The sequence below is a fragment of the Hippocampus bargibanti genome, linkage group LG04, assembly GCF_051943395.1.
Source record: "Hippocampus bargibanti isolate YZ-2025 linkage group LG04, ASM5194339v1, whole genome shotgun sequence".
Taxonomy (NCBI): Eukaryota; Metazoa; Chordata; class Actinopteri; order Syngnathiformes; family Syngnathidae; genus Hippocampus; species Hippocampus bargibanti.
The window spans coordinates 11,722,975-11,746,460 of NC_142737.1; the positions used below are offsets into that span (position 1 = coordinate 11,722,975).

At 40.1% G+C, this 23,486-nt stretch overlaps 1 protein-coding gene across 2 annotated transcripts in view; it reads left to right on the forward strand.

Moving 5' to 3' along the window:
* arl15b (ARF like GTPase 15b) overlaps positions 1-23,486 on the forward strand; it is a 114,034-nt gene that overhangs the window by 43,753 nt on the left and 46,795 nt on the right. For both annotated transcript variants that reach the window (XM_088994039.1, XM_088994040.1), the window contains exon 4: positions 10,361-10,569. In XM_088994039.1, coding sequence (XP_088850165.1) covers positions 10,361-10,569 — 209 coding nt within the window. The remainder of the gene's footprint in view (positions 1-10,360; positions 10,570-23,486) is intronic.

Sequence of the window (23,486 nt, forward strand, 5' to 3'; positions counted from 1 at the left end):
TGACTGGTTAGAGCAACAGTTTGATCGACACATTTTACGCGACAGTAATGAAAAAAAAGTAATGAAAGGAAGCTGAAAGACAATTTGGAATTATTTAATAAGAATTCATGGACAAAATATAATTAACATAAGTCTGTGATTCAGATATTTTCAGGCCAGCAGAGAAGGCTTTCCAGGCCATGACGGTCCGGCAATGCTGTATTGTATTATATTTGGACACAATATTATTCTTTCCTATATTCAACCTACAAAATGACTCCAAATTTAATTCTGGATATTCGTGTTTGTCTCCCTTTCAGAATTTTTTCCTAAATGTAAAATTTGTCACCACCAATAATAGGGGACATGTTCTTGTGAAATTTACAGGAAATAAAAATGTTATGAACAAGTTGCAGGTCTGAAAATAATTTTCTTGGGCATCCAATCAGAATTTTATAGAGATTCTTTTTATTGGTATCTTCCCGGAATGTAATATTTCTTTTTGTGATCCCCTTGAAACCATCCAAAAACATTTTTGTGATGCCTTACACACCAAATTGTTTGCACTGTTGTTAAATTTCATTAACCCAGACATTGTATCCACATTATTTACCCAAATGATACTGTGCATTGCAGATGGAGACTCAAGCGAGTCTCGTTTTGTTGCGAGGTCACTCTCATCACTGCAGCATAGCATAACTGACAAACTAAATCAAGTGTGGTCAAATCTATTTCATTGACCATTGGTATATGATGTCCGTTACAAACGTGACAAATATTTCTCACTCAGCTTACTATCAGGTACACTGTGACAAGATTGCAGTGTGCGTGTGTGTGTGTGTGTGTGTGTGTGTGTGTGTGTGTGTGTGTGTGTGTGCGCGTGTGTGTAAACTGGACTGTGATATGACGTCAAGTCTAGACAGACCATTTCACAGTCTGCTTTGATGCCACACTGACAGCTGATGAAGAGGTGGTCCAAAAAATTCACACTCATCGCTGTTGTTCTTTCGAGCCATGCCTGTCATCACTTGATGTGCAGAGGCAGATATACCATATGCACATGCCGGACACATATTTTTATATATTTATATACAGCCAGACTGCACAGGATTAGTCACTTGGAAATCTCACAAGAGGTGTTTTGTTCTGCTTTTATGATCAGATTAAAAAAAGAAAAGGGGAGTATATAATATTTATTGTCGGAACACTTTTTGAATATTTTATGTTTCATTGTTTGGTGAATATCCGATGTGTAATTCGGGGTGATTTATTCTTGCCAAATCACATCATAGTCCGGTAGACAAAAATTAAAACAAAATGACAACATGAAACTCAATATTGCTTGATGTCACTTCAAAACCCAATGTTTGAAAATATAAATACGTATCATCAAGTCAGGTCTGTGTAAGCTCTCAGTCGTACAGGAGTGGTCCATCGATGAGAAGGTTTCTTCAGCCGTCATCTGTACAAAAGTGAAGGTTTCGGACGTTTCGCCTCCTATCCAAGAGGCTTCGTCAGCGAACTAAAGTCTGACTGGTCGTATCGGCCCCATTTATATATCCCTAATGTCCAGACCTGGTGGCGCCGGACACAGCTATGATAGGTCCCTACTCTCAGGTTGGGGGGGGGGCGCGGGACCCCCCCCCTGTGGCCCCACTGATTGTTCCTACATTCCTGACTAACGATTGGCCTATTACACCCACTCCCCCCGGTATCACCTCATCAGCATAACGACCCTCATCAGCATTGCGAAAGTTGCCTAACCTGTTTTGCCTGAGCAGGCTATTGTATGAACGATCCAAATTGAACCTCACACCACCAGACCGGTTTAAAGAAGGATTTTGTTGTTTTATAAGAATCGCTTCTTTCACCCCCCTTTCAAACCATCTATGTTCTTTCGCTAAGATTTTAACCTCATTGTCGTCAAATGAGTGGTTGCTAGCTTTTAGGTGCAAATGTACTGCCGATTGAGGCCCACTAGTATTATCCCTGCGATGTTGATAAAGTCTTTTTTTGAGAATTTGTTGAGTCTCCCCAATGTACTGCTCTTTACAATTTTCATTCTTACAATGTATGGAATAAACTACATTACTTTGTTTTTCATTTGGTAGCCTATCTTTTGGATGCACTAATTTTTGCCTTAACGTGTTTATCGGTTTGAAATAAGTAGGAATTTTATGTTGCCAAAGGACTCTTTGTAATTTTTACAAACGTTTTTACAAAGAGTCCTTTGGCAACATAAAATTCCTACTTATTTCAAACCGATAAACACGTTAAGGCAAAAATTAGTGCATCCAAAAGATAGGCTACCAAATGAAAAACAAAGTAATGTAGTTTATTCCATACATTGTAAGAATGAAAATTGTAAAGAGCAGTACATTGGGGAGACTCAACAAATTCTCAAAAAAAGACTTTATCAACATCGCAGGGATAATACTAGTGGGCCTCAATCGGCAGTACATTTGCACCTAAAAGCTAGCAACCACTCATTTGACGACAATGAGGTTAAAATCTTAGCGAAAGAACATAGATGGTTTGAAAGGGGGGTGAAAGAAGCGATTCTTATAAAACAACAAAATCCTTCTTTAAACCGGTCTGGTGGTGTGAGGTTCAATTTGGATCGTTCATACAATAGCCTGCTCAGGCAAAACAGGTTAGGCAACTTTCGCAATGCTGATGAGGGTCGTTATGCTGATGAGGTGATACCGGGGGGAGTGGGTGTAATAGGCCAATCGTTAGTCAGGAATGTAGGAACAATCAGTGGGGCCACAGGGGGGGGGTCCCGCGCCCCCCCCCCCAACCTGAGAGTAGGGACCTATCATAGCTGTGTCCGGCGCCACCAGGTCTGGACATTAGGGATATATAAATGGGGCCGATACGACCAGTCAGACTTTAGTTCGCTGACGAAGCCTCTTGGATAGGAGGCGAAACGTCCGAAACCTTCACTTTTGTACAGATGACGGCTGAAGAAACCTTCTCATCGATCATCAAGTCAGGTAATTGGTCCTAATATAACCTTTGTTGTTTATACCCCCGAAGCCGCATTTATAGGCTCACCAGGCAGAGTCCAGCATAACAACATGTTAGATTGATGAAACAGTCTCTGATTAGCCAAAATAGACCATGCAGGCAATAATAAATAATAAATAAAATAGATAAATAAATAAATAAATAAATGCTGGTAACAGGAACACAGTTTGTCGATCGCAAAAGCAGTCACCTGCATCTCTTATTTTGCAGCCTGTAGCCAATGACAATCCAACATGTGTGTAGTTTAGCACCCACCGTTCCTTTTTTTGTTATTGTGTGATCAGTATCAGAATTGGTATTATTTTCGATATCCATTTTAGTTGATCATAATCCGTAGAATGAAACCATAATTGGAACACCCTAAGTTACTTCTGAATAAAAATATTCACGTGACATTAAAAACTACTCTCACAATTAAGGTTTTACAAGAAACATATTTCACGAAATGTAATGCTGCAAATCTCGCTCATGAAGGTAAAATTAATCAAAAATAAACCGTCGGTCGAAAGCAATCATGTCAAAGTAATTTTTTGTCGTGGGCCACATTGTAGTTACACTTTCCTCTTATAAATTTGGGGAACCCAATGGAATATGTAAACCCCTCCAAATATTACATATAGAATGCACAACAAATTAATGAATAACTCGTTTTCAAATTTGAAGTAAAAAATAATTTCTGTTTTTGTGGTTTACATGGGACAATTTTTGGTTCGGACTTTAGCAAGCATCGTGGCACTTGACATGCTTGATTTGCTTTCACGGACCAGATTTGTCCCCCGGGCCTTTACTTTGACACCTGTGATCTAAAGGGAGTGGGAATTTGAAATCTCCGTGAAGATGTCAGTAAATCTTATGCACTGGCATTCTCAATCTGGTACTGTGAGGCACAGGCTATTCTCATTTTAGACTTCTGGCAGCAGTTGTGGATCAGATGTGCATCAGAGGGCCGTTCCCCAAAGTTAATGTTAGTTATGACGTGGGAGCCATGTGTCACAGATACCGCGCTGAGCAATACAGCAAAGGCATTATTTGCTGCGATATGATGTCAAGTGAGAAGACATTGCAGTGCACAATTTCCATTCAACCGTCGGGAACGTTAAATGGCACATGACCCCACTGAGAAACAAACAAGAATTTGCTCTGGTTGAATTTCAGGTGGGACAATGTGTGGTGGAGTCTAACTGTTTTAAATGTGAGTTTGTATTCTTTGTTTTCTTAACACCCTGTGTGTTGGTTTTACTTTGCGAATGAGCCAAACATGAGGTCATCCTTTGATTCTTTGCCAAAATAAGGTCCCACGAGATGATGCGCTGATGTCTCTCGTCGCTTGTTCATGACAGAGGTTACCAACAGTCTTAAAGGACAACCGAGGCCCCCGGACAAGTCGTGTCCATAATTTGTAAAATCACTTCAAATGACTTCTACTGAGCGTATTTTACAAAGATTCCACCGCATATAGCTAAAAAAACAAGACTCGACTCGAACTCGAAAACAAGTTGATGACGATGCCTGACGTGACGTCACGTCCGGAACGCCGCTGACCGAGAAAGCGACACACAATGCATTTTGGGTACTTTGTTTGATCTGAAAACTTCGTGTTGATGGCGAAATTAGAAGGAAAACACATAAATAACGTGATGGTGAATCGTGTGTTGCACCAAGACGACTATTTGATACTAGTTGACACAAAGCGGACAAATCAGCCCATTTCCAACGGAGCTTGGGCGCCATTTTGTGCATTTTCTGGGACGCTACATTGGAGTCCTGACGGCTCGAATTGATACGGATGGACTTCTTTAATCGATTGCAAACATTTATGCTTTCCTCTTCAGAACTATTTGAATCATATTCATAACTGGATGAGGATCAAGAAAGCATCTTCTCCGAATCTGAAGCCATTGTTTTGATTCTCGAGCAAGGCAAGAGGTCCTGGCGTGACGTCACGTACAAGGGGGCGGGACCTTCTGAAACTCATTTTGAAGTTGTTTTGGGACTCATTTTTATTGGTGTTTTGCATTTGACTAAAAATATCAGCCTGCATGTTTTGGGTATTTTAGATGCTATAAAACGTTTTTCTGATGTCAGTTAGGAAGCAAAAAAATAGTGTCGGTTGTCCTTTAAGTTGTGAATTTTTAAAAAATGCCTGTTTTACCAACATCTTCAGGTTAAAGTTGTCGGGTTTTGTTTGCTGTTTTTTTTTTTTTTTTTTTTTTTTTTTTTTTAATGGGGGCGGGACAGGATTGAGGGTGCGTTATTTTGGCACAATGTCATAATATTGTACAGATATGCAATATCATATTTTGCGAAAGTTTTATGTCAGTATTCACAGAAGTTATTTCCTTTTTTTTGTCCTTTAACTTTCAAATGTCTTTATTTTCAGATGGCCTATTATTTCACCAAAATTTAGCTTTTGTTTCCTCTGTACAAAAAGAAAAGATTTTTTTAAATGCAAACTACAAAGTCAATGTTTTCTAAGAACTGTTGGGGTGTCCTCGTTTATGTTGAGCACTCTATGTCAAATATTTAGAGTTACCGTATCCTAATTTGTGAAGTCTGGTGTGGTCTCCCACATACATCTGCTCGGGGTCTTAACACATGTGACAGTCCAGGACTTCCTGTTTACTGTTTACTTCCAAACAGCTGTGTTCCAAACGTCACTGCTTTAGATCCACCCTTGGCTCGTTCGTCAGCGAAGTAAGCAAACTGCCAGAGCTGGTCCTTGACACCACCCCCAAAGTCCCTCCTACTATCTTGTTTCGAGAACACCTTCAATGATTCACACTTTCCATGTGAGGTGATTAGACAAAAGTTCTTGACTCGCGGCCCTCGAACTTGCTGCGCTCTGACATTATTCTTTTATTCAGGATAACCTTTCTTGATACTTCATGTAGCAGTTGTAAGAGCCCGGATGAAATGAGCGTAATGTAACACACTTTTGAGAATCACTACAGCGACTGGTTGTGAATGGCAGGTGCACAGTCCAAGGCCTGAGTGTGTGAGAAAATGTTTCAAGTTGGCCGAGGAACCATTCTAAAAAGTCTTCCAACAAACAAACAGAAATCCATTTGTAGCCCAAGATAAACAAAATGTGCCTAACTGGACTGCATTAGTCATGTCGGGAAGAGTAATTTGTTTTGGAAGGACTTCTCAGTAGGTCTCAGCAGTATGTTTTGTTTTTTTGATCTAGTTCAAATGAAAACACAAAGTGGTCCATAGTAAATGTGATGTCGGCTTAATTATGTGTCCTTAGGTTGTTGAACCCTTGGAACAAGATGTCCTTCCTTTGAACAATGTTTTTTTTTCCACCGTAAACAAATAAATAAATAATTCTTGTTTTGAATGACTTTGCTAGGTACACTGACCGTTGTGTGCCGCTGACACATTTCTCACAATGACGCCTTCACTTTCAGCGATCTCGTGCTGACCTCAGAGTGCACCCGAATAAATGAGAATGTGTCACGTTGATGAAGTTATTCAAAGCCTTGTTTCAGCTTGCCTTCATTTGCAAGCAAGAGCTGACAAAATATTTCTTGGCCCATCTCGAGCTGAAGCGACCGGTGGGTGCGCTGCTTTGACGTGTTTTCCTCACATTAGATGTTAAGCCATTTAATTCCACAGAGACCTCTCTTTGACCCCTCCTTGTTGACTCTTTTTTTCGTATGTTTTTCGTGTTTCAATTGTTGACCGCGGTCCAAATGTAAAAGACTTGTTCAATGTAATCAAGTTAGTTCCAATCAAGTTAGTTCCAATATTACTGCGTTGGTATGTAAGGTAACAATAGTTTCATATAACACACAAATCTTCATTAACTCATTCACTGTGCAAAAATGTGTCCAATCCAGTGCCAGGGATTTTGTCATTGTCACTTGAATTCCAGGACCCACATAATATTGAGTTTTAGTACTACATAAACATTCAGTACAGTGTTAGAAACCTTAGACTGTCTTCTTTCATCAGAAGAAAAGAGTTCATTCCTAAATTGTATGGGTCTGGAGTTATATGAGCTTGAAATGACGGTGGCTATCCAAAATACAATGCAATACATAGATATTGGTTTATGTTGCGCTTGAACAATAGCTGAAGCGGGAAGAAAGCACTAACATGGAAAGAAGGGAAATGCTGCCCCCTTGTGGAAAAGAAAAAAAAACATTGCCAGAGGCCATGCCCTGCGCTTTAGCACCACCCAAGCATGGAAAAAACAAAACCAGAACAAATTCGGGAATGGCGCTCTACGTCATATTTTCAATTCCCGAATAAATTTGTGAATGAGTTAAAGAAAGAAAGCAACTTATTTTTCGACCTGTAACAATCATAGACAACTATGTCCTGTCACTCCCCATTTTGACATTTCATTTTATTTCTCAATTGCCACTCAATGCTTATTTTAACCATTACATTTTTTCATAGAAACATCGACTTTAAATGAGACACAGCTTCCTAAATGGCCTTTCAACCTTGTCAGGGCAAATATGTTCAGAGTAAAAGATAGATCCGAGGACTTGAGCTTAAATCTTCCTCGATGCCGTTGGATATTATTTCGATTCCCAGTGTCTCATGATCCTGTGTCTAGAAGTCCTGTCGTCACACCAATAGGTGGCAGAAGTTGCAAGCTGGAGTCAATGACGTTGACGTGACGGACATGGCAAAGATGAGAGGGTCAGTCTCAAGTGGCACTTGTATGAACAGCTTTCCTCTTCATCTGGAGGTCTCAGCAGGGAAGGGGGGGGGGGGGGGGCGAAGGCTGCCTGAGCACATGGGGAAGAGAGAGCAAAAGGAAAGGGAGATGTCTCCTCTGTCTTTTTCTGTGGAAGTGAAAATTTCAAGTTGTTAATTTTTACATTGTGTTGGTTTACGTCGGCTCTATAGGTGGGAATTAAGGGGGCTAATGAAGCTAGCTAGCTAGCATTATCATGTTTGCTCCACAATATTTTTCATGGTGCAAATCTATTACTCATGGCTTTAGAATGTTAATGCAAAGAAAGCTTCATAGATGATAAAATGCAATATAAAATGTGTTGCAAAGATTTATATCTTTGAAATTAGTCCATGGTGTGGTCTATATGAAGTCAGTGTGTTGTTTCTTTGTTGATGGAAAGACAACCCTTTTGAAGGGTTGCGAATGTAGGAGGTCCCACCCGAGTATCTTGGCTCCCGTTCATCTGTTGGAAACGAATGACATCTCACCATATAGAATTTATTGTCAGACGAGAGAGGAATGTATCGTTGAAACGCGAACAAAAATACAGAAATCAAATTCTGGATGGAGGCAACACACTCAACTCATGTCAAAACAATCAGCAGTTAAGCAAATCAGTCACAAAATAAAGCTACAAGCCGTTTAATGCCACTCAGAGGTGAAGTTGATACTTTGACTAAAAATGGAACAAAAATAAATTACGAGTTGTTTTTTTGAGAGCAACCACGTAACCGTAAAGTTTGTTTGCTTAACGTCAACGCAGTCTGCTAGCTGAAAGGACAACCGACACCATGTTTTTGTTTCCTAACTGACATCAGAAAAACGTTTTATAACATCTAAAATACCCAAAACACACAGGCTGATATTTTTAGTCAAATGCAAAACGCCAATAAAAATGACTTACAGTGTCCCAAAACTGCCACAAAATTAGATCAGAAATGGTGAGATTCAGAAAGTCCCGCCCCCTTGTTTGTGACGTCACGCCAGGATACACCGTCACAAACTGCCCTGCTCGAGAATTAAAACAATGGCTTCAAAGAGGTCAGATTCGGAGAAGATGCTTTCTTGTTACTCATCCAGTTATGAATATGATTCAAATAGTTCTGAATAGGAAAGCATAAAGTCAAAGTCAGCTTTATTATTATGCTGATATGCTGATATGCATACATACATACATACATACATACATACATACATACATACATACATACATACATACATACATACGTGTAAATAAATGTTTACAATCAATTAAAGAAGTCCTTCCGTGTCATTTTGAGGCGTCTGGGCTCCAATGTAGCGTCCAGAAAATGTACAAGATGGTGCACAAGCTCAGTTGGAAATGGGCTGATTTGTCTGCCGGGAATTTGTGTCAACTTCACATCTTCTTTATGCGTTTTTACCGCAATTGGTAGTCTTGGTGTGACACATGATTCACCATTGCGTTATTTATGTAGTTTTCCTTCTAATTTCACGATCAACACTGTGTTTTCAGACGAAAAAATGCCCAAAATGCATTGGGTGTCGCTTTGTCGGTCAGGGCCATTCCGAATGTGACGTCAAGTCAGGCATCATCATCAACTCGAAAACAAGACTTCCCGAATATTCAGCGCGAGTCTTAAAACGTAAAATATAGCTATATGCGGTGGAATCTTTGTAAAATACGCCCAGTAGAAGTCATTTGAAGTGATTTTACAAATTATGGACGCAGCTTGTCCGGAGGTGTCGGTTGTCCTTTAATGCGAACACATGACAGGCAATGCAGATTAATAGTTGTGAAACTTCTTTGTTTATGTCTGCGGTACTATATTATACGTCCCCATGCTGGCCAAGTCGCAATGAAATAATCAGTTCCTTAAGATTTGTTTTTAATTTACGAGCATAGTCATGCAATGAACAACACTCCCATCTTGAGAAACGCTTATATTTTTTTTAATTTGACACATTCAGGTCAAAGAAGAGGACTGTATATTCCAGTGTATAAGGTGCACCGACATATAAGGCCCCACCCCCAATGAATGGTGTTTTTTCAAACTTGTTCCATATATAAAGCGCACCGGAGTTTAAGGCGCACCTTCAGTGAATGAAAAAAGTTTTCCAAATATTCTGTATAAATGTATACAAGTTATGCAAATATAAGGCACACCGCATTATAAGGCGCTACAGTAGAGGCTGGGGTTACACACTACTTCTACAGGGGAAAGGGAAATGGAGTCGGTGGCTGTTGACAGTAGTTGCAAGACCTGTTATGGTTCAATATTATTTCACATATAAGGCGCACCTGCATATAAGGTGCAGGGTCATCTATTGAAAAAAATGAGGATTTTGAGTGCACTTCTACACCAGAAAATACGGTACATATGAAATTATAAATATGGGACAGTGTTGTTGTAAAAATATATAGTATATTTCTAATGATATATTATTATGGCATGAATATATTCTTTGACCTTAAATAGTACCTCGGAACATGTTTTATTGCCCTATCCATCCAGGGTCACCAATCGGAGGGGTGACTCAAAGAACAACGTTATAATGACATTTTTTATATACGTAATTCCTACTTCCACATGATGCCACTTTTTCATTTTCGTACATGCCAACAATGAGTCCCTCCAAAAGTTGACCATCTACCGGCGTTACGTCCTTCCACAGGAGCTGACAACATCAAGAAATATTGGTGCCGCTACTACCAGGGGTCGCAGGGTGTCGTCTTCGTATTAGACAGCGCTTCATCAGACGAGGACCTTGAGGCGGCACGTAATGAGCTGCACTCGGCTCTGCAGCACCCTCAGCTCTGCACGCTGCCTTTCCTCATCCTCGCCAATCACCAGGACAAGCCCGCTGCAAGGACGCCCAACCAGGTAACGATGCCCTTCTCGGGACACCCCGGAATGGCTCATCGACTGACTTTCCCCACATGTGTTGAAAACATTTCACCCAACATTAGTAATAGTTTTTGATGAATTCTGCTGTATTCATCTGGTATCTTCTCATGAAGCGTCATGAACTGCTATTTAACTGACTTGACACAGGCACGACCATTCAATAAATTGCACAGGATGCAGGCTATTGATGTGTACCCTTGGGATATCACCACCACAATGTTGGATGCATGTCGTACAAGTTCAGCCACCATTGTTTGATGGCCAGAAATAGATTTACACAGGAAAATGTTGATGACTGCCCTACTGTGATCACAACACTGATTGGATACTAATGTGATGATGCTGCACTGATATCTGGGGCTTCACATTGAGTCAACTACCACATGTCGGATAATGACATGAATATTCTAACTCTGCAAACCTAATTCCTTTTTCAGTAGTGTGCAAAAACAATTGTATTTTACACACAATATTAAGAAGTAAAGTAATTAATAATAATTCATTTCTCACATCATTACTTTAAGCTTTGGAATATAACCCAGCACATGTGTAATACTCATGGGAGTTTTTTGAAATATGTACATCTTACATGCGAATTAAACCTCTAAAGATGGAGGACACTGATTTGCTGTGGCGACCCTTTGAAGGCAAAAGACAAAAGGAAAAGAAGAAGAAGATATAATGGCTGGTGCATTTGTCTAAAAGCAGATACTTGATGCTGTTTTGTGTTTTTTTTCTTTCTTGTTTGATTTCTGAAGCTGGATGGCAACATATGATGAAATACAATGGATGCAAAGAATACCAATAATTCTTAATCCTTAGTGCTCACCCTATATTAGTTCCCTAAAACTAAGTCAACACACTACTGTATGCGGTACTTGAGTCTTGTGGGTTAAGTACACAGCACTATTTGTATCTATCTAACCAGCTATCTAGCTAGCTACATCTACCTCGCTAGCTAGCTAGCTAGCTATTGCGCTCTGTCTCTGTCTCTGTTTGTTTATTTAGTTAGTTAGCTATTAACCTCCTTAAACATGTTCTGCTCTTTGCCCGATTATTATTTGTGATTTATCTTGAACACCAAAACATCAGTTGTAATGTCACTATTTTTTATTTTTGTGTGAATCCTTGAATTTTACTTTACTCTTCTAACTCCGACTGTAGAGTCAATGATTGAGTTGGAAGTCATCATACCCAACTCAGAACCCCATATTAAACAGTTGTCATTGTGTTGCTCAATATTGTGTTGTTCTGACAAAAGATAGAAAGGCATAAATGTCATGGAATAGTCATGCTGGTCATGTTGTCACCTCCCTGCAGAACACAATTAATCCCTCGTTGTGGAGATAGGGATTTAAAAAAAAAGGCAAAACAAAGCAAAAATCCAGAAACAATGATAACATGTTCCATATTTCTTTTTCTCTTTGGTTACTCCAGTGTCTTCCCTGCTTGCTTCACCACTCCAGTGTAAAATGTCATGTTCCCAGTACGACTCTCACTCATGTTTCAAAAAAGCTGGAGCCTCACTTTCCTACAAATGCATTTGCTCACACATACATAATCTGCCAAGGACTATTTTAATGTCTCTGAAGGATTCACTAAGACAGATGCCTGCAGTGAGGACCATCTGTATTTCCTTGCTTGGACCACCGGTGTTACGGCTCTAAAGGGATGGGAGATCCTCTCTGGGAAATGATAGTGAGAAAATTCCTCTACCAGATTGTATTTATTATGACCCAAAGTGGAACCTTTTGACTGCCCCTCAACCAGTTTAGCTTGATTTAAAGTCATTAGTATGGATTGATTGCATTTGTGCACAATTCACAATGCTCACGGAAACCCACTTATCTCAATAATGGTTAAAATTGCAAGCACTCACAGCGGAGGCGACAACATTGCTCTCTTTGTTGGTGCCCATCACAGAGCAAGTTCATCCAGCCTGTTCACTGCGCGCACTGGCTTCACTGGTTTTAGCGTGATGTGTCCTTTGCTATATTTGACCCCCCTGTTGTATCAATTTCTGGAAGTATTGACTTTGGGCAACTGTTTACAAACACCAATGACACGTGTGACTGGCTGATGTGGATGGATGAATGGGGATGGATGTCGCCCAAAGGCCACATTTGCACTTTGGGAAGGCCATGTCAGTTCAACTGAATGACTTACATAAAGTAGGTCTGCTTCTATTACTGATGTGATGTGTGCCTCATTCAATTATGGCAAATCAGTCATTGGGACATTAAAGCTCTGATTACTATGATGCTATTTTGTATTTATAGTATCTATGCCATTTATGGCATAGATACTATGCACTTACTAAGCACTTTCTCAAGATTTCCCTGATCATTACAGTCAACCTTCTTTTCATATCAACGTACACAATTTCTCCATTGTGGGACAAATAAAGGTTTTTACTTATCTACTTTTCCATCCATCAATTTTTGAATCTGCTCAGTTGTCTTTGGGCAGTAGGTGAGGTACACCGTAAACTGGTTGCACATAGACAAACAACTATCTGCACTCGCACGCCGCGGGACAGTTTAGAGCAGTGGCGTCAAATTTAAGGCCCGGGGGCCAAATCTTGCCACCACCTCATTTTTTCAGGCCCGCGATGTCCTTGCTAAAGTCTGAACCAAATTTTCAAATTGTCCCATGTAAACCACAATAACAGTCATTATTTTGGACTTCAAATTTGAAAAGTAGTTTTCATTAATTTGTTGTACGCTCTATGAGTAATATGTGGGGGGGATTAAGCATTCTAATGGCTTCTCTAAATTCACAACTGCAATGTGGCCCACGGCAAAAAAAATAGTTTGACACCATTCGTTTAGAGCGTTTAATTAGCCAGAGCTCTGCACTTCTGCGTGGTGAGACCAGTGTGCCAACCAGCTGACCACTGTGCTGCCCTCATTAAATTCCAACAAGTTACCCCCTTCACAGCTCTGTAATGTTGATGTCATTGGTGTGTTAAAAACAGATCCTCCTGATGGCCTCCTAGAGCTTGTGAAAGAAGGGGGGGGAACTCACATGGAGCCTGGTCAGATGTGTTGCTTTACAGAGATAGTCTCGCCAACATATTGAGGGCCGCAGGCCACCGAAATCCACTCAACAATCTCCTGTATACTTCCCTCGTGAATGAAACTCAGCAATTGCTCAATCGCAAATTATAGCCTATCCAATCCAAGAAACATTATACACAGGCAAGCTGTGTATATCACCTGTATTATCACCAAGTGACACAGTTACCACCAAATGATAGCAATACATTATAAAATACACCTACTGTGCTTTACAATAACACTGTCCCATATTTATAATTTTATATGGAGCTGTAGATTAAATAGTGAAGCTTGTGATGAAAATATTCTTTCCTGTGTTGTCTTTCTGTGGCAGCCTGCATCTTCCTGGACTGGCACTCCAACTTTTTTTGATGACCGTATTTTCCGGTGTATAAGGTGCACCCAAAGGCCTTGATTTTCTTCTGCCTTACACGCAGGTGCGCCTTATATGTGAGGTAATATTGAGCTATAACAGGTCTCGCAACTACTATCAGCAGCCACCTACTCCATTTCCCCCTGTCCCTAGCTTCTACTGCAGCGCCTTATAATGTGGTGTGCCTTATATTTGGAAACTTATAATATTTGGAAAACTTTGTTCATTCCTTGAAGGTGCGCCTTATACTCCGGTTTGCCTTATATATGGAAAAAGTTTGAAAATACACTATTCCCTGAGGGTGCACCTTATACTTCGGTGCAAGCATATACACCGGAAACTATGATAATAAAAGTGATGCGGACACCAACATATGAGGAGCTTCAGAATGTCATACACGCTCTTACAGTTCACATCGCATGGAGTCCTTATGCTATACTTCCCAGTTAAATTCGGATGTATTTGTATGTTTTTGTAGGGTTTGAATGTCTTTTAACTAGTTTGTGGTTACAATGTTACATCCTGATCTCATCATTTATTAGTCACGATACTGTTTGCATTGTGTTTGAGATTGCATTTTGATAGTGCGGATGTTTTATCATTGACTCACGGCTGTTTCACTTGGTATTCAGTGACTCACAAAAGAAGCATTGCCGAGATCAAACCGCAACTAGTCACTGCCTACACCACGTGCTTTGTTGCCTCCGTACAGCTTCCCGTCAATGAAGTCATGGCAGTCTTGACTTGAGATTGTTATGCCCCCCTATACACACACACCATACACTCTTGAAAAGAAACAAGGAAAGAGTAAGCTTGCGCGACCACTGGAGTGTGCCAGAAGAAAGCAGTGGGCCTCCATATGTCAACCAAACATTTTCTCAACATCTGCAGGGGTCTCTTCCAAGGCTGTTTGAGGGTGTATTGAATGACCCAATTGACAGTGGAAATGGTCTATGCTGTACTTCGGTATACTTTCAATTAGGCTAGTTCAAGATGTCAGATTTTGAAAGTATATAAAGTAACCTTGAGCAATTATCGATGAAAAGGTTTCTGCAGCCGTCATCTGTACTTCTTTGAAGTTGTCGGACGTTTCGCTTCTTATCCAACAAACTTCGTCAGCAAACTAAACTGTTTGCTAACCACTCTTGTACGACTGAGAGCTTACACAGACGCCTTGTGCAATTATCAACTTTTCCTATTTTGTAATTTTCCAATATGGACAAAATGTCTTTTCTTGGTTAGTATGAAATATTTTTTTTCTAAATAAAATGAAAACAATAGTACAGGTGGAACTACATGGGCGGTGTAAATACATTATTGTTATTTATTGGCGAGTCACAGCATGGATGTTGTGCATTGGCCGACATCCAGGCAGACCTTAGCTATCACATCCATGAATCACCCATTGTCATTTAAAGGACAACCGACGTCACTAACTGACATCAGAAAAACATTTTATAGCATCTAAAATACTCAAAACACGCAGTATGATATTTTTAGTCAAATGCAAAACACCAATCAAAATGACTAAAAGTGTCTAAAAAGTACTTCAATTTGAAACCGGAAGTGGCCAGTTTCAGAAGGTCCCGCTCCCATGTTCGTGGTGTCACGGCAAGACATCTTGCCTTGCTCGAAAATCAAAACAATGGCTTCAGATTCGGAGGATATGCTTTCTTGTTACTCATCCAGTTATGAATATGATTCAAATAGTTCTGAAGAAGAAAGCATACATGTTTGCAATCGATTAAAGGATTTATTCCGTGTCATTTTGAGGCATCAGGGGTGGGAAATGTTGCATCCAAAAAAGGCAGAACATGGCGACAAAGCCGTGTAAGGAATTAATCAGCCCGTTTCGACAGGCTAAATAATTCTTTACATGGAGCTTTGTCGCCCTATTCTGCCTCTTTTTGGTCCTACAGAACGTTTTCAGACCGAAGTACAGCAACATGCATTGACGTGATGGAAGGACTGCTTCAATGTGTCCTTTTTCGGCCAGGGGCGTTCCTTCTGTGACATATGGTGAGGACTCGTCACCAACTCAAAAACAAGACTTCCGGAATATGCAGTGTGAGTCTTAAAACATAAAATATAGCTATATGCAGTGGAATCTTTGTAAAATATGCTCAGTAGAAGTCATTTGAAGCCATTTTACAAATTATGGACACAGCTTGTCCGGAGACGTCGGTTGTCCTTTAAAATCAGATTAAAATAACCCAAAGTTTATCAAAAACAATTTATTTCTCCTGCCTTAAAATTGTTGACTGCCATAACCTGATTACCGCAATCATCCCATTCCGTATGAATAAAATTTGCTTTCGCTTCTGAATGATAAATTCTCTTTCTGAAGTTGAATTATTCACAAAATAAGAGGTTCTTCTCAATTGTTTGTCTTGTCATGACTTATTGATAAAGATCAAGATGCTCCACTAAGGTGCTTAATATTAAATGACAGTTACACTTTCAGAGTACACAGGTATGTGTGTGAAACATGTCTTTATAGTGGCTCAGTGTAAGTGCAGTTATTTCTACTACACACAGGTTGGACGTTCAGATAAAGAAAAATCCTTGTCCAACAGTATCCAATCCTGTATCGGGATTGTTGTCCCTATTTTGAATTGAAGCGTCTCCTGCTGGTCCAGAATACTGATTCTCGTCCCTTGACTGGTACTTGTAAGAGGGAGCACATAATTCCTACTCTGGGATCCCTTCACTGGCTCCCTATACATTTTCGAGTTCTTTTCAATATCTTATTATTTCACTTCAAATCTTTAAATGGCCTTGCTCCTTCTTACTTCTCCGAGCTCACCCACCATCAGGTGTGCTGACCAGACATTATTAGATGTGCCAAAAACTAATCTGAGGCTCAGAGGGGATGGAGCTTTTTCCCTTGCTGGTCCCACTCTTTGAAATGACCCGCCTCAAAACTCACTGTACTGTACTGGCATTTGACTCAGTATGATTCAGACTTGATATTAGTTTTACTAGGGTTGTGTCAGGAAGGGCATTTGACGTAAAAGCTTGGCCAAAACAAACATGCAAATCTAACATCTGAAGATGGAGGACACTAATTCGCTGTGGCAACCCCTGAAGGGAAAAGCTGAAAGGAAAAGAAGATATGTTAGTTGTCCATGTTAAGCGCTGTTGTTTAAGCGCTATATAAATTAATGTGTGGTATTGTATTGTATTGTATTTTGGTGTGACCCCCGGATTTGTTTTTTTTTTCTGTGAATGAAGCTTTATTTGTTTGTCTTTTAGAAACAAAGTTGGTGCAGATGGAAACAGCGCTGTTTTTTACAACATATTGTTTGTTTAATTTGCTTTTGAACTGTTACGTCAACATAAACTTTAAAAAGAATTAAGTCCTCAAAGAAACCCACATCCACTGTTATCTCTTCTTCTCAAAATACTCAAATGATGTCACATGTGCCCCTATAGGAGAAACCATATATGCCTGGTGTATGCTATGCATCTTTCTATTATTCATTCGAATTTCCATTAGCTTTTTACATGGAAGTCATCTTCAGGGTCAGTGCACATTGCTTTTCAGACGTTTTGAGCCACTGGAGCTACTTCAAGCAAACTTTCTCGATGCCGTAGCTTTTTTTCTCCCCGTCCCTCCTCGTTCTATCTGTGGTCATGACACATAGTGAAGTCTTATCATCACGGCCAATTTTGATGAAAGCAGTTTTACAAAATAACTTCCTGGACAAACGATTTGATAAGTGGGTATCATAATGTCAGTAAAATGAGGTGTGAAATAGATAAAACTGAGACATGGGTGACCAAATTTAAATCTGGAGGGGGCTCATTTTTTCATCTGGGTGACTCAGGGGCCACATAGTAACATGCACTGCCTAACCAGATGTAGGAGGAAAATCCCATGAAATATGGAGAAAATACATACTTCCTTGCAAATTGCACACTCTTAATAGATTTAATTGTATTTTTATTTTTTAATACATGAAGAAAAGATCATCGGTCCCTATGCAGCGATAAAGGGCTTTAAGCAAACAAAATTACACTATAATGTCATTTTCCCCATTGCATAAAAATCACCAATTATGGCCAGCACAAAACTGCACTTTGTGCAGGAACATTTTTTCCGACAAAAATTAACTTTTGCAAAATGTTTGAGGTACTATGTTTATATTGCATATCATAAAAAAAAGATCTGCAAAAAAAGGCCTATATGTAGAAGACGGCAGCATAAGACCCAGTGTGAGCGCACCTAAGACATGACTGCTATCTAATGGTTACTGGAGATATTACAACATAAAATGAAAAACATTCCATGACTATTTGCAATTTTATTTTCATCATTTTGGGTGATTTAGATTTTTTTATGTGGTGCTTCTCAGAATTATTTGGATTTGTAAAAAAAAAACATCATTTTGTAATTATCTTTTTTAAGCAGTTTGCATTAAATTAAAATATACACTTAGATTAGATTGGATTTCCCTTTATTCGTCTCGCAGTTCAGAAATTTACATTTTACAGTTAAACTACCACTCTCAAACTTACACACAAAAAGACCCTCACCCCGCCTGGTCGACTTGGGTGTGGATAATACCACAACCACTGATTGAAGAAGCCAAAAAAGAAAACTTTGTCGACTCACTGAAAGGACAACCGACGCCTTCGGACAAGTGGTGTCCCTAATTTGTAAAATCACTTCAAATGACTTCTACTCAGCATATTTTAAAAAGATTCCATGGCATATAGGTATATTTTACATTTTAAGACTCACGCTGAATATTCAGGAAGTCTTGTTTTCGAGTTGATGACGATGCCTGACGTGACATCACGTCTGGAACGCCCCTGATCGAGAAAATGACACACAATGCATTTTGGGTACTTTGTTTGGTCTGAAAACTTCATGTTGATCCGTGTTGATGGCGAAATTAAAAAGAAAACATATTAATAACGCGATGGTGAATCATTGTGTGTTGCACCAAGACGACTATTTGATACTACAGTAAAGTCTCGTTATATCGATATCGGATATATCGATAGTCCCGGTTATATCGATACTATTTCTATGCACGCACGGAGAAAATTACATGCAAACAGGGTCGGATATATCGATAGTCCCGGTTATATCAATATTTTTTCGAACTCCCTTGAATATCGATATAACGAGACTTTACTGTAGTTGACACAAATTCCCAGCAGTCAAATCAGCCCATTTCCAATGGAACTTGGGCGCCATCTTGTGCATTTTCTGGGACGCTACATTGGAGTCCAGACACCTCAAAATGATACGGAAGGACTTCTTTAATCAGTTGCAAACACTTATGCTTTACTCTTCAGAACTATTTGTACCATATTCATAACTGGAAGAGTAACAAGAAAGCATCTTCTCTGAATCTGAAGCCATTGTTTTGATTCTTGAGCAAGGCAAGACGTCCTGGCATGACGTCACGAACAGGGGGCAGGACCCGAAACTCGCAATTTCCGGGGTCATTTTGAACTAGTTTTGAGACACTTGAAGTCATTTTTATTGGTGTTTTGCATTTGACTAAAAATATCAGCCTGCGTGTTTTGGGTATTTTAGATGCTATAAAACGTTTTTCTGATGTCAGTTAGAAAACAAAAAATGTTGTCGGTTGTCCTTTCATGAATATATACTTTTGATTACGCCATCATATGCGAGAAATTTAAGTTTCGATATGAGGATTTATTGGTATTGATTTGAAGGGTCCCGTGCCCAACAGGTTTTCTTGTGAATTCCACAAACCTTCAAAGATATTTGACATAGAAAAAAAATAACTGGAAGGAACCCAAATTCATTTGGTCCAAATTCTGATGTCCCCGCTTCTCCTACTCACAAGAACTGCTGTGTTGACATAAAAGGTGACTCGTTTCCTCAACATACAAACACACAGGCATTGGCTTGCACTGTTTTCTAACGCCACTCCTTGTTTACAGCATCACATTTGTTACTGAGGGTGTTTCTCAACCAGAGTGAGGGGTGAAGGAAAGTGCAGGTGCCCTAATACGGTTCTGCAGGACTGCTGAGGCCTCACTGGGGCTCTCTGTGCTGGTGCAAATGTTTGTCAGGAGCTGGGTGGGTCTGGAGGAGTTGTAAGGAAACGTGGGACAAAATTCCTTGTTGACATCAATCTCCTGCCATTGGGGGGGAGAAGAGGTGGGGGTGAAGGGAAGTCACCCTGTTGATATAACACCTCGACAAAGTTGGTCTGTTTGAATGGTTGGGACTAATGGGCTGCGTCCACGTGAATCTCTTGTTTTCGAAAATGTTGTCTTGAGTTTGTGGCGAGAAGTGGAGTTCTCTTTGAGCCCTTTTGCGAACTATGGTTCAGAGACCTAATATGTGAAACCATAACTGCTGATACTCTGTAATCCCTAAATCGAATCACAGCTCAAATTGACTTTTGTGGGAAATACATGGAATGACACAAGTGATGAAGATAAAAAAGATGAACAGTCGTTGGCTTGTATATCCAGCCTTATTACCCCATGACGGCAGCTATCAAGACTTTACAAATCAAACTTTGATGTCAAATCCCCAAATGACAGAACAGATCACCCGCTCCGACAGTCCTGAGGTAATCTGGTACTGAATCATTCCTTTAAACTTAAGTCGAGTACGAGGAAAACAATGCCTGGTATGAGTCGGAGAATATCTGTTTTAACTGGACAATATCAAGATTTGCTTCTGCATTGTGACAAGAGTTACACTACATAAAGAAACTACAACTGAGATGTGTAGTTGCCATATATGACCGGAACGTTGAATTACTATGAATAACATCACCTAGTTTTAAAATATCGTTTCGAGCGATGAAACAGTTTCTTCAGCCGTCATCTGTACTTCTTTGAAGGTGTCGGATGTTTCGCTTCTTATCCAAGAGGCTTCGTCAGCGAAGTAAAGTCTTTTACTGGTAGTTTCGTTCCTATATATATCCCTACTGTCCAGACGTGGCGGTGCCAGACCCTGCTATGATTGGTCCCTGCTCTCAGGTTGGGGGGAGCAGAGGACGACTCCCTGCGGCTACACTGATTACTTCTACTGTCCTGACTGATTACTTTTATTGTCCTGCCTCAGTATGAGGTCTACGACTGACCTGATTGCCCCATTTGATCTGGTATCACCTCATAAGCATAACTAAGCCTATGTTGCCTAAGAAGTCTGTTGTACGAACGATCCAAATTGAACCTCACCCCACCATGGCGATTTAGTGAAGGATTTTGCTGTTTTATGAAAATAGCTTCTTTTACTTCCCTTTCAAACCATCCATTTTCTTTCGCTAAGATTTGACGACAATGAGGTAATAGTCTATTTTCTTTCGCTAAGACTTGACGACAATGAGGTAAAAATCTTAGCGAAAGAAAATAGATGGTTTGAAAGGGGAGTAAAAGAAGCTATTTTCATAAAACAGCCAAATCCTTCACTAAATCGCCATGGTGGCCTGAGGTTCAATTTAGATCGTTCGTACAACAGACTGACGAAGCCTCTTGGATAAGAAGCGAAACGTCCGACACCTTCAAAGAAGTACAGATGACGGCTGAAGAAACCTTTTCATCGATGGACCACTCCTGCATGACTGAGAGCTTACAGAGACATATTGTTTCTAGCATTAACTTCCCTTGAGTGAGGACAACAGTTTCAAGAAGCAGAACGGAGTCAGTCAATATCCACCAGCAAACATGCAAACTTATCATTAATCATCTATTTGGCATCTTTTGACAGAAACAGTCAGACAGACACACGTTGGCTCAATGACGCAGACGCTTCGTACATCTCATGGATATGTTTTCGGCTCACCCGAGGAGTCATTTTCTCTGAAAAGGAAGCTTTTGTCTGGGCTCCTCGTGACGACTGCTAACGCAATCGCGAGCTTCTCTTCGCTCGTCGTCAGAATCTTCACAAATCAAGTTTTCAACAGCAGTTCAATGTGGGGGCCTCTTGGCTTTGCCCTTGTTGCAAACACGGTTTGCGTTGAGTTTATGTATTAACACTTTGATGCACCTTATGAGGTGGTAACGTGATAAACTGTCCACTGTACTAACTGCTGTCCTTCAAAAGGGTAAAATTCCTAATCACAATGCTGCGGCGGGTAGGAATGGTGCCTTCATTAGTTGTAAAAAGTTCTGACTGTTTATATTCAGAGTCATTCAAAGTTTCGTCTTAGGTGAACCGTTTTTTTTCTCCTGTCTCCCAAAAAAGAGGCTAGCCACACAAGGCTCACAAAAATTGTTTCTTTTATTCAACATTTCCATTTTTCAGGAGCAATGTTTTACAGGACCTCATGAGTTTTAATAAATAATAAAAATATCACGGTTGAACTGCGTAACTTTAGGGCTGTAGCCAGTCAATATTTTAGGATTTGAACATCCTACTAATAAAAGTCCATCAAATAATTGAATGTTTGGATAAACTATATTTTTGATTGCTCAAATCTCAAATATAATCACAAAAGACAATTTAAAACATTTTACTCAATAACAAATTACCATTAAAAAAGTAAATAAAATCAACATTTTAAAATCGCCCAGTAACTTAGCCTGACACTAAACAAAATTTAGATGCAATTTGTTGTATTTCACTCTCAAGTGATGGAGACATCCAGATCTGTGTTTGCTGCTGTGACAACCGTAAGCGACACCGCAGTTGCAGATTAGGAGGGTAACTTGGTCATGGTTTCGAGAAGTAATTGTTAGCCATCTTTTTTTGTCTCTATTTCAGTAAGCCTGATAATATGGTGGGCGGAGTAGGGGCATGGGGAAATGGGTAGGGGGGGTGCTGGGCCCGGCTCCCTGTTTGATCATTGATCTCCGTGACCCCATTTGAAGGGTCTTAATCTCTCAGTTGACCTCCTCCAGGATATTTTTGAGGGAGGGTGACAGGGGTGGATGTTTACTGGGAACCATCAAGAGTGAGGATACTGTGGTGAAAGTGATTGTCGGGTGGGGGGCTTTTTCCACTCCAGTGCAGTGTGGCGTAATGAGCCTGGGAGGTCTGGGGATGTACGTTTATATGCCTGAAGCGGTATTCTACCTGTAAAATAGAAAAGGCTATTTTTATGTCGGATATCTGGCTTCTTGTGCCGGTCCCAAGCCCGGATAAATACAGAGGGTTGTGTCGGGAAGGGCATCCGACGTAAAAGCTTGGCCAAAACAAACATGCGGTTCAAACCTCTAAAGATGGAGGACACTGATTTGCTGTGGCGACCCCTTGAAGGGAAAAGCCGAAAGGAAAAGAAGAAGATATCTGGTTACTATTGTTAAAGTTGTGCAAAACAAAACCAAAAGGTTGTCTCATCCGACTGTCTGAATTCAGATCCTTCTTGCAATGTTTGTCAGTCAAACAAAGGTATGCCTCTTTCCCGAAATATTTCAAGCTAACTTTCCTGCAGCTTTTGTTTCTTAAAACTGCCAGTTACTATTCTTCATCTCTATAAGAGGATCACACAATGTCCGTCTTCAGGGCTCAAAGT